At 39.2% G+C, this 12,126-nt stretch overlaps 1 protein-coding gene across 2 annotated transcripts in view; it reads right to left on the reverse strand.

The window, feature by feature from the left end:
- LOC117546747 (multidrug resistance-associated protein 4-like) overlaps positions 1-1,539 on the reverse strand; it is a 35,268-nt gene extending 33,729 nt beyond the window's left edge. The window contains exon 1 of one of the 2 annotated variants that reach the window (XR_004569069.1): positions 1,306-1,539. Coding sequence is in view for 1 of the 2 variants with exons in the window: in XM_034217107.1 (XP_034072998.1) it covers positions 1,306-1,379 (74 nt within the window). In the remaining variant the exon portion in view is untranslated. The remainder of the gene's footprint in view (positions 1-1,305) is intronic. The other variant, XM_034217107.1, reaches the window with a different exon arrangement.
- Between the last annotated feature and the right edge of the window lie 10,587 nt (positions 1,540-12,126).

Below are 12,126 nucleotides of genomic sequence, written 5' to 3' on the forward strand. Positions count from 1 at the left end.
TTGATGGGAAACGACTCGCTGGTATCTCGAGCTGAGCGCTCATTGGTGGTTTTTTCCACGTGCTGGTGATGAAACTCTCCAATTGGCTCGGCAAAAGTTTGTTGTTGTTTTGTGTCAGTTTTACGTCGCTACTTCCATTCACATTTTTCATCATTGTTCCACAATATTTATCATCATTAAATTAATATCTATATATTTATACTATACTTGCACTGCTTACCGTTTTCATACTTTATATATCTTAGCATATTCATACACACTGTTCATACTGCTCTCAGGCTGCTGTGTATATCTAGTGTATTCATACCCCTCACTGTTTATTCATCATTCAATTAATTCTATATTTTATTCTGTCTATTGTGTACATTACTTTTCATTTTACTGCTTGTTGCACCTGGTTAGAATCTAAAGTGCATTTCGTTGTCTCAGTACCTGTAATATGGGCAATAACAATAAAGTTGAATCTAATCTTGAGCAGGAACAAATGTATTTACTTAGTACATATCTGACATTAACGATTAAACACATGTGTGCATTCTTTATAAATGCAAACCGAGTCAAGCCGACTCCGGAGGTGGCGGTATGCACCTTAAAGTTGTTTGCAATCGGCCAAAAAACCGAGTGAAGAAGAAGAAGACGACTCCGAGCTGTCAGACTTCAGGCGAGCTTTTTGAGACCTCCCCCGGCTGCGAACGGCTATTCTCGTCTACTTTCGAGGCGAGCCGCAACGCGTCTCAAACAAGCCTATTGTGAGAGTCATGATGATGCGGTGCACGAGGGAAAAGCATCAAGCATACATCAATATAAAAGATTAAATACATCTTAAATGGAGGTCATCTCAATGTGCTGCCGAAGCACAAATGTAAACAGCTTAAAGCAACAGTGTTATACGTGAGGCGTTCTATGTAGTCTAAATAGATTCATTTTATTTATGTGAAGAAAAATGTAAAATTCAATAGGAAATCATTATTTAACTTATCGTTACATTTGTGCTAGAATAACAATGTGTAACTAGTGGAATAACGTAGTGACTGGACATTCCTAGAAGTTGCAGGAAAAATGACTTTGAATGAGTTGCAAGCGAAAAGAAAACTTGGGACAATATGATCAAATGTCAGCTTCCTCGATGGTGTCTCGGTGGGAAAAGAACAATCGGTTTTTTTATTATTTAAGTCGTGATTCTCCAATACAAGTCTTCAGGTACAAAGTCTTCAGGTACAAATAACAAGTGCTTTTGAACAGGAAACAACATGTCAATGCAATGAAAACACGTTTGGATAATGACGAGAGATAACAATAGCTTACCACAGGAAGAGTTTTGATAAACAGCTGGCAGAGGACAGCGGGTTGTCGGTTTCGTCTTTTTTACTAATCTCCATGATTATTTGGCATCAGTTCTGGTGCTTGGCTCCGGCTGACACTCCGCCTCGATAGAGACGCACGCTGGAGGGTCCTCGCACACCACATGACGCTCCCCACCATCCACGCGCTCTTATTCACGTCTCGTTGAGACTCAGCCAATACGTGCTCGAGGCCGGGCGTCATCAAGTGCTGTTAGAAGTATCTAAATTAGATCAACTCCACCACACAAAGTGCAAATGAGGGTGCAAATGAAAGTGTTTTCTCACACTTTGGGATGTAGCGTTTTGTGCGTGGAAACTACAGAGAATGTGTTATAATAGTGGATATTTAGTTAGGCTATAGCAGTGGTTTTCAAACTTTTTCTGTCAGGCACCCCCCTTTGGAGAAAAAAAAAAGTCGGGCCCCCCCCCCAACACAAATAGTCAAGTTAACATTTATTAAAATACATCAATATGAACGTGTGCATTCCTTTGCTAGAACAGTGATAATAAAACAATGCTCCATAAGTCTGTGTCGTCAAAAAATAAATACATAATACAATTGTGCAATCCCTTTGCTAGAAAAATAAATTATAATACTTTGCCACTTTGCAATCTGTGCAAAAAAATTATGATTATGATTTTTTTTTCAAAACCATTTTTCCTCCTGGTCTCTCGCCAGGTCATGTCAGGTCGCCCTGTCACGCCCCCCACTTTGAGAAACACTGGGCTATAGTCATGTTTGAGCATGTTTCACCGAAAAATCATGTTTTCGAGCAGCGTCTTCTTGGAAACGTGCCCGGGGCTGTGTACTCAACAGTGGTAATAATATTGACGGTGGAATGTGGCCAATTTTATGTCCATCGCACCACCACCATAGTAGCCTACACACGAAACATGACTGGGGTTGTTGCTAGGCTATTACAGCCCACTCTCCTCATGACAAAACAATATTTAAATGGTGAATGGAGCGGTACTGGAGCATGTGATCAAACCGGATCAAACCCATGAGACGTGAACAATATATTTTGTTTTGCACCCTGAGAGGATAACTGTTTCCTGTGACCCACTTTACTGTGATCATGCTAAAAGGGGGCTCCCATTGTCGTTACATTGGACGTCACATTTTAGTAGCAGCTACACTGAAGATGTAAATGCTGATTGTTTTTACAGATTTTAGTTGAGAAACTAAAGCTGAAATTACTGATGGAGGGCACTGCATTGATGGGTCACAATTGAATCCACTGAAAGACATTCCATAATAAGTATAGAAGCTAATACCACTAGGAAAAAAAGGCTATCAGCTTTAACAGGCTCACATATGCAGTAAATGCTGTTTTAAAACCAGCACTTTAAAAAACAATTTCAAAAGTTGGGGTTAAAAGACAGAGGCGTTCCTCTTTGCAGAAAATAGACACCTTTATCCAAAAAGACGTTTTGGAAACATGTATTAAGTTAGCTTGAAGATCCAGTTAGCTGGGGGCCTGTATGCATCTAGTTAGTAGGACTGCATTTACATCTGATGGAAAACCAGTTTATGGAACATTTCTGAAAACGGTATAATTTGTCTTGTTAAATCATTGTATAGTATTTTTGTTTTGTTTGTGTTTTTCTAAAAGTGGGGAATGATAGTATGTTATTGATAAGTTATCAATTAAAAACAAGTGTATCGTTTCTATATTCCTTTCTATGAAACATTTGCTGTTCCCATAAGCCACCAATAGAGGGCACTAAAAGTCCATTCTTAAAAAGCAGTTATCCTCTCAAAACTAAATAGGAGTTTGCAGTATTGAGTATGATTCCAAACTTTCACAAGATGCAAGGGAATTCCACATTTAAAACTTGCATTGTTTTAATAATCTTTAACCTAAATAGAGTACATCCCATTCAACTACCAGTGTCCATTTTAAGCAAAGTGGTTTTTAAGGATTAGCAAACACATTACATGCCATTTGTTAGACGCTTTTATCCAAAGCGGCTTACATGCTACTGGACAATCCCCACAGGAGCAATTTGGGGTGAAGTGTCTTGCCCAGGGACACAACGACATGCTGACTGCAGTGGGACTCAAACTTGCTATCCCCTGATTCGAAGTCCAGCACACTACCCACTGAGCCACAGCCTCCCTTGAGGGAGACACACTGCCATCAAACCTAATAGGAGTCTAAAATGTTTAAACTTTCCATGTTTACTTTGACAAATTCAACGGTTCAGGTCCAAGCCTACCTTCCATAAATCAAAGCTGTTTCTATTGGCTGCCCATCTGCATGTGAGCAGTCTCCCTGCATCCCTGGGCCCCAGCTGCTGCTGTGTCACATCTTGTTTACACCAGGGGCCACGGCTGTGTTTGACCTAGTTGTTGAAAAGCCCCAGAGGCAAAGTTGAAAACAAACTACACAGACACAGAAAATGTGGGGAAATGACAGAAGCCATTTTTTGGACAGACATGAAGGACATTTGTCAGTTACTTCTAGAACAATAACTGAATGGGCAGAAAGGTCAGTTCAGGTCTGGGCAGGCAGGGTTGGCATACAAAATGGAAATAGCACATATGATCCTTGAAAAGTAAAGCCAGATGATGTGGAGTCCATTTAAAGATGTTATCTTTCCAAAATGTGGCCAACTCCCAATATCTGAGGACTTGTGGTCCTCACAAAGACAGATGTACACAGGTCAGTGGTTGGTGATGTGAAGCAGTTTCCATTCAGTTTAAGAGTCCAGACAGAGAAGGGACCAATGTCTCCTCCCAGTTGTGTGAAGTCCCACCTTTAATGTTCAACAGAGAAGTCAGTGAGGCAGCTACTGTCATTGGCTGGGAGATTCCTGAGTCACGTCCTCGTTCTTTGGTAAACTGAGCAGCTCCTGGATCCTCTGCATGTCCTCATTGGCTTCCTCTGCCTGAGAGCCCACGTTCAGATCCCCGATCAGTTCTTCTGTCACGTTCAGTCGGTCCGTCCTTCAGGGAAAAGAAGGAGAGGGACAGGTGACTTGAGGATAACACCAACTTCGAATTAACATTTTTAGTTTTAATGCTAATATCCTATAAAAAGTGTAAAAATAATGTTAAAGTCTTCTGATATATCTCACCATTCTGCGAGTTTAAGATCGTACAGTTCCCTGCGCTCTCTCCTCCTTCGGTCTCTGGAATTGTCTCCTGACGATCAGAGCGCCACTGGGCAACCTGCGAGGGGGAAACGCAAATATCAAAAATATATGAGAACACAATTCCAAGCAGAACAAAAATCTGTATACTTCTAATGTGTGGGCACACCAGGTGATACATATATGTAATGTAACATCTATGGTTGACACTTTCCTGGACATGTCAACACTGAGGACACTGGGTCTGTAATAGATTCCTGAAACACTTCCTGCTATAGTATAATCTGTTTCACATGTGAGCAGCTACTTTATTGGCAACACATTTAAGCTGTCTGTTATTTGCTGTTATATGTTATATGTTGTTATTTGTTATATATTTTTTAACGTTTTATTGAAAAACAGGGTTTCCCACACATAGACTATACTTGGGCGGGCCGCCCAGGTATATTAACGGCCGCCCAAGTATTTTTCTCGACCCATTTTTTTTTTTTTTTTTTTTTATTCGTCCGTGACCACGACGCCATCTGCGATCGATTAACTTGTAGACAATGATCCCTCGCTCCCTTGCTCTGATCTCGCCTCCTTCTGGCCTGTTAAGTGGCCTGCCTCACACAGGGTGACTGGCTGTCCACATGATGTGGCCTGCCGACATGGCCACTGTCATACAGATCATAAATCAAAGCCCTTGATTGGTCTCTGTGTGTCATTCAAGCTCGGGATAACCTCAGCTCAGGTGAGGTAAAGGACTCTCTGAGTGTTTAGATAGTTAACTTAGTCTAAGTTCTCAGTGGGTCTCAAACGGTGTGGTCACCATTTATGTAAACACATATTTCCATTTGAGAGGGTAGTGATTGGTCTAATGGAGAGTGAGGTGGGCTGAAGATCGGAAGGCTGTGAGTTCAAATCCCGCCAGGAACACCACCACTAGTGTGCCCTTGAGTAAGGCACTTAGCCCTTAGTTACTCCAGGGAGAATGTCCCTGTAATCGGTCATTATAAGTCGCTTTGGATAAAAGCGTCAGCTAAATGAAATGTAATGTAATTAGTAAAATATGCATGAATAAATAAATAAAAAGTTAACTAGGTGAAAAAAGGTAAGATACACTTTTAAAACTTGTTGAGAGAAAACTAGTCTTTGCTGCTGCCTCAAAGAGGAGCAGAGGGAGAGGATGGAGAGGGGGGAGAGGAGGGAGACAGGAGAGGCTGGTTCAGGAGCACAGACACACTCACAACTATAAATGAACCAAAAATTAATAAACAAGTTTCAGTGTTTTGTTCATATTGGAAATGGTATGTTATTGGTTATGGCCTTGATTTTATGATTATTGAAATGTATACAGTTCTGTTAAATATAGGTGTTTCCATAGATCTAGTCTCTTTATTTCCCCCTCAAAATGCACCAGATTGATGCATTTAACTCCAAAATAAAAAATAAAATCTTACCGGGGGGGCATGCCCCTGGACCCCCCTAGAGGATTTGAGGTCGACCCCCACTAAAAATCACATGGATAGGTTCCTAAATACATTAATATATACATTTATTTTTTTAAATAGTACCCATTTCCATATGCTCATGTGTGGGTAGTAGATTTAAACTATAGGGCTATCATTATGGGCCCTGCCTGTACCTGTACCTGTTCGCTCTGCCATCGCGTGAAGGGTCTGCTAACAAGCGACCAACAGAAAGGTTAATGTTGTTGCACGTCACCTCAACCCCCCCCGCTACCACCACCCCCCAAAGTATATTTCAGATCTGTGGGAAACACTGGCAGTTAATGGACCAGCACCAGAGGCGTTCCCATACACACAGGCGTTGGAGCTGTTCTTCATGAAATCCCAGAAGGATGAAGTGCTCTGACAAACAGTGCCATCTTTGCGCAAAATGATTATACCGGAATGAAAAGTCAATAAATAATGTTGTTAAAACTTTTGTTTCCCCCCCCCCTTGCCACCACCCGCCCAAGTATATTTCATATCTGTGGGAAACACTGAAAAACGTTTAAACATAAAAAAGCTCGGTGAGGATATCATCAACTTATCATAAGTACAAGACATTCATTCACAATAAGACAAAAAAAACATAAATAATACATCCAATAAGAGCCAGGGGGAAAGAAAAAGCATAAAAGCACAACAACATTTAAGAGGCATTAAGCTTACTTAAAATAATAACCATTTGGAAATGTCATTGCAAATCTTTATAGACAGGTTACAAGATTGTATTTTTCTAAGGGACAGAAAAAAGTACTTGAACTCGTTTATGAAACAGGGAAAGGGGGGCTTGCCTCCTCTCCATTTACTACAATGTAAATGGTATTTACCCAAAATAATAATTATATTTACCAAATCAGAAATGGGAGAGTCCAAATTATCAATATAATATAAAATGTGATATATTTTGAAGGCCGGAATATTTGTTAATTTAAGTAACAACCAATCTCTCACATTCGACCAAAACAATTCAGAAAAAGGGCATGAGAAAAATAAATGTTCCAACGATACATCAGATAAATAAAAAAAAGGAACATGGTTCCACTTCAATATTAAATCTTGAATTTAAAAAAAGTAGAAAACGGGTAGATTTTATGAACAATTTTAAAATGAGTTTCTTTTGCTTTAGGGGAAATAGGCCATTTTATAGCTTTTTCCATTACAGATAAAGCGTCTAAATCGGTCACTTGTGGAAATAAGCCTCCGTTAAAAATGTGGGATTTCAGGGAAGCATTAATAGATGTGTTATTCTTAAGAGCATCGCCAATCATTTCCAAATGAGGTAAAACTGATACAACATTTGAGTACAGTAAAGTATTATGAATCATTTCAATAAGTGGTATAGGAATTGCTTTACAGATTTTGTTATAATCTTTAGCAGTACATGTTATATTGTATTTCATTGAAAAAGCCAAAAAATCTAGCAGTTTACCATTGCAATCTAGTAAATCATTAACAAACTAAATACCCTTCTCATGCCAATCACTCCTAAACAAGGATTTTCTGTTTATAATAATCACTCTATTGTTCCATGAGGAGAAAAATTGTGGGTAAATATAATTTTCCAATAATGAAGTATCTGCTTATGAAAATTTGGTCGGAATCTTATTAACCTCAAAATCACATTTTAAAAGAAAATCAAACCCTCCTAGACGTTGTAGAGTTATATTTGTATTTATTCATGTTAGCAAACTATGGATAAGCTTAAAATGAGAATAATTTGGGTAAAACTGTGAGCTGCATTTGGGGCCTGTTGACATGTGTTTTTGAGGACAAAGGAAGATGGGGGAAGGTGAGAGCATGTCCTGATTTGCATTCAACTTAGATCGAGCTGCAGTGTTTGTGATGTTAAGAGAGGTCTCTTGGGTTTCTCTGGTGCTTATCAACAGTAGCAGTTAAGTGAATACTGTTCAAAACAATACCTGTGTTTGTGTTTTATATTGATTTCTCTGTTTTATCCTTTCATAAATGTAAGGACTACAAATGGCTATAAACATTCTGGGCTGGTTGGAGTAAACAGGGTTTTATGGCTCTGTGGGGGAGGTGTAGGTATGCAGGCCTTGAGACCTTTTGTTGTAAAGTGAGCCTGTTTGGTTTCCTGCTGCGTTTCCTGCTGCGTTGCGTCTCCCAATGAGATGACCTGAAAAGATGACCAGCTGACCTAACACCAAACCCCTCCTTCTTACTCTGGTATATATCCGGAGGATCCCTGGCGTTCGGCCTCTTCTTCACATGCTGCCCTCGGGTGAAAGTAGCTCTGCAGTATGCGGACCAGAGCAGGAGTAAGCCGGCATTACTCCTTAAGCATTGCAATATAACTGTAATATATCATGTTGTATTGTAATGATTGTATTGCATTGTCATATTGCCATTAAAGTAGATTATTGTTAACGGTTACTTTGTAGATATGGATTCCTTCCTGTATTATAACCAGCTTCATAGGAACGCGCGGAGATTTGAAAAGCGGATCAGATATCCCTTCAAATCTCCAACAAAATGGTGACCCGACGTCTAGAGATAACGAAGCTGAGGAAGAATTCAGACGCTTTCAAACATCTCAGACAATCAGCAGGACTCTGCAACTTTGCAAATAAGGTAAGCAGACGATGAAAGTCGCCTGTCTGTAATTGGATACGCTAAAACTTTAGGATTGTCTGTAGGCGTTTCACAGTGTTTTTATAGTTTAAATGGAATATACAATGCATATTTTACTATGTTAGGAAAGTTATATACAAAACGTAAACGTGGATCGACAGGTAGACGAAAGTCCTGCGTGACGTAAAATAGAGCAGTTTGGCGCGGATCTGCAGGTAGAATATTCCTGAGTGGCGTAGAAATGGTGCAGTTTGTTATGCGAGGTTTGAATCCTGCACGACAAAACCTGGAAACTCGATAAATCAGATCGAGTCGCCGTTTAAAACTGGGGTTTAAATAACAGACCAATGCTAAAAGCTTAAAGCCAGAGGTCTGTTATATATTAAACCAAGGTAGAGCGTTTCCCTTTGTCTGGAAACTTCTGCTGCTGCCATCTAGTGGCTGAAAGGGGGTATCACACCCTTGAAACTTATGCGAGCTTAGAGTTTAATCATTACATTGCTGGCCGGTATTGTTTGGTAAACTGGTACAAAACAATAAGGGATTGAACATTTTTTACAACGACAGCACCAGGAGATGAGTAAACTCAAGAATCTGTAGAGTGTAAATACATTGTGCAAAACACATTTTACACTCGAACTGTTTGCAAATGTAGACAATATAAATAAATGTTCAGAAAGAGGACATAGGCCTACACTTGATTCAAATTTCATTACTGTGATCCGATTGGTGTGCTCTGCAGGTTTACTATTGTTCGAAGTAACAGTGGGATTTAAAATGAGAGAAGATATGGAGATGTTCTTTCATAGTGTGTGGAATATGTGATGCTGGAAACATGTAAGTATTTCAGAGTTGTGTTGGGTAAATATGTAACAATGGATGAAACAATTTTTGGAGTGAGTTTTTGTAATATCATAAGTAGACATTAATTATGTTGTTTAGATGGCATTTAACAACTAAGACAGATAGTATGATTAGAAAGAGACAGAGTGGAAAGGGTTGGATTTATTTAACATCAGTGTGCTAGACTTCTTATAGGTAATGTGTACCGGGACCTGGACTCCCCCTCTGAGTTAGAAAGGCTTTGATCCCGACCCTCCAAGCAGACAACGAGACCTAACCCAACAGGAGACTCCTCCTTCTCCATCGTACAGACAGAGAACCAGAGCTGAACCAACAACGACCTGAGGCATCCAGAACCAAACCAGTATGCTGACAAAGAGGCAAACTCTCATCGGTCCCTCAAACAGGACATGAAGTTCCAAACTGCGCCGCGAGATTTGGCACAATAGACATGAGAGCAGAATCCGCCCTCCATAAAAACAGCAGAGAGACTGTAAAGGAGGAGTGCAACAACAGTGGCATGATGGGGCTGCAGATGTGACTGGGCCAATGGCGGCCTACAAAAGTTACAGCGGATGGATTCAACAGCTGATGGACTGAAGAGAAGACAGAATCAGAGGAGTTGGCATGGTCGATTAGAAGTGAGGAGGCCGGGGTCACGGCTTGAGAAAACCAGGGGAGGAGGAAAGGAGAACGGGAATGAGTGAGTTACACATAAACACACTTATTCACGAAACGCACATTTAAATAACTTGAATTAACTTCATAAATACGTAAAGACAGAAAGATTTATTAATCATTTGGTAAATTAAAAATAGCAGTAAAGAGGAAACTATTAAAGTAAAATGATAATCATCCTAAAACACACTGACAGAGTAGAACCATATTCTTCAATATTTTCATCATGTTAACAAATCATTCTTTAAGACATTTTTATTCACGTGTGAATAAAGTAGCGGTCTCATTGGTTACAATATTGATCACCATTAAAAGGATAGTTTTAGGAACCACTCTATAGGACAAATCTTTGTTTGTATTAATGGCTAGTGCCAAGCCACATATTAAATTCCAATCTAAAGTGTTGATTTCACCATTGTGGCATAGTTATTACCAGACTTCGGTTTTAAATCCTTGATAAAGGAGGGAGTAATTGTTGCATGTTCGGACACCCAAGGTTCCACACACTGCTAAAGAGTTTAACATCGTTTTTTAAGTAGACCAGAATTATAATGAGCTATGAAATGCAGAGCGACACAGATCCTAGTAATGTTTTGACTCAAGATAATAGTTATTGTACAAAAGTTTCTGAAATAGATCATTAGACATTTTAATTAGTAGTGGTACTCGAAGGAAGTGAGTTTTGTACCAAGTTTCAGGAAAAGTGGGAGGCGGAAGTCCCAATGACAAGTGAGAATCATCTTGAAAATTATAGTTGAAATCGTGACATATTTTTGTAGACAAAGGATACTGGCCTATGCTGAAATGTCAAAGTCTCTGCAGAGCACGACACATGGCCAAAAAAGACGGAGACCAACTGACCTTTGACCCTGACCGACAGTGTAACTTGACAAGGCACTGTGGATGACTGACTCTGGGGTGAACCTGACCAAACTTGACATGACAACCAGACAGTGTGAGTGTGAATGAATGCCGGCATGTGATCAGTGTAACTGCATGATTCTAAAACAATAACTAACCAAGCATGTTTTTGGACTAACATATTATTTTGGAGCTCCAAGGGAAACGAGAGGTTTCCTAAAAATTCCACAAAAAGGGGAAACCGCACATGTGATATTTTCCTCTCACATGAGTTGGCGGTTTGCAAATGTAAAAGCTGAAGATTCTGTTTCTTTAGGCCTGAAGGACGGAGAGGAACACTTCTTTTCACTGAAGTGTTCACTGTGGAAATAATGATAATAATGTTCGTTATGTTCCTAACCAATTACCTGACAGTTTTTGTTCCCCTCCCATTACAGGCTTTTGTTACACATTATTTCATGTGTAAAAGGGGGGAGTGAGTATAATGTATAAATGTCAACATGGCTGTAAAATTCACAATTTAAATTTTTCTTTTAAGGATTGACAGAAACCTTCCGCCCCAACCCAGATGTTCAAACTGAGCATTGAATGTAATTAACCTGCTCCATATCTGGGGATAAGATACTGTTTGATGAATGTTGAGATGTTTCTAAATATTGATTTGAATTATAGCAGGTAACAAAGAAGCAGTGGCCAAGGGGCTACTGTGAAACCGAAGAAGTTGACCTGTGATAATTAAACAATTTTGTAATATTTTAACAGACATTAGAGTAACTGAGGTTTGAAATGTAGAAAGAACATATTACAGTTAAAGCTAAAACATAGTAGTGTATTGAGACAGAATTTAATTTAGACAACATCCTGTAACTAGCCTGGTAAAGAAGTAAAAGCCATAGACTTTATTGTTTAGGTCATTACGGGGATATACATTTCATCTACATTTATAATAGAAAGACATTTGATGACAGTTTGTTGGAATTCTGTATTCATTTTTTCAGCGTGATAATATCTAAGCACTGACAGGTAGAAGCAGTATCACCAGGAAATCATTCACTTTGTTAGTATCATGATTTTGGTTGTTTTTGAATCCATAACATTAGTGTGTTTCTTTACCAGAAACATTAGCAGTTCATATTATGTTTGGATTTTAAATAGGATTTCATTTAAAAATAAACACAGATGCTTGTCAGAAATTCAGAGCTATTGAAATATGTTAT

The sequence above is a fragment of the Gymnodraco acuticeps genome, unplaced genomic scaffold (assembly GCF_902827175.1).
Source record: "Gymnodraco acuticeps unplaced genomic scaffold, fGymAcu1.1, whole genome shotgun sequence".
In the NCBI taxonomy this organism is placed as follows: domain Eukaryota; kingdom Metazoa; phylum Chordata; class Actinopteri; order Perciformes; family Bathydraconidae; genus Gymnodraco; species Gymnodraco acuticeps.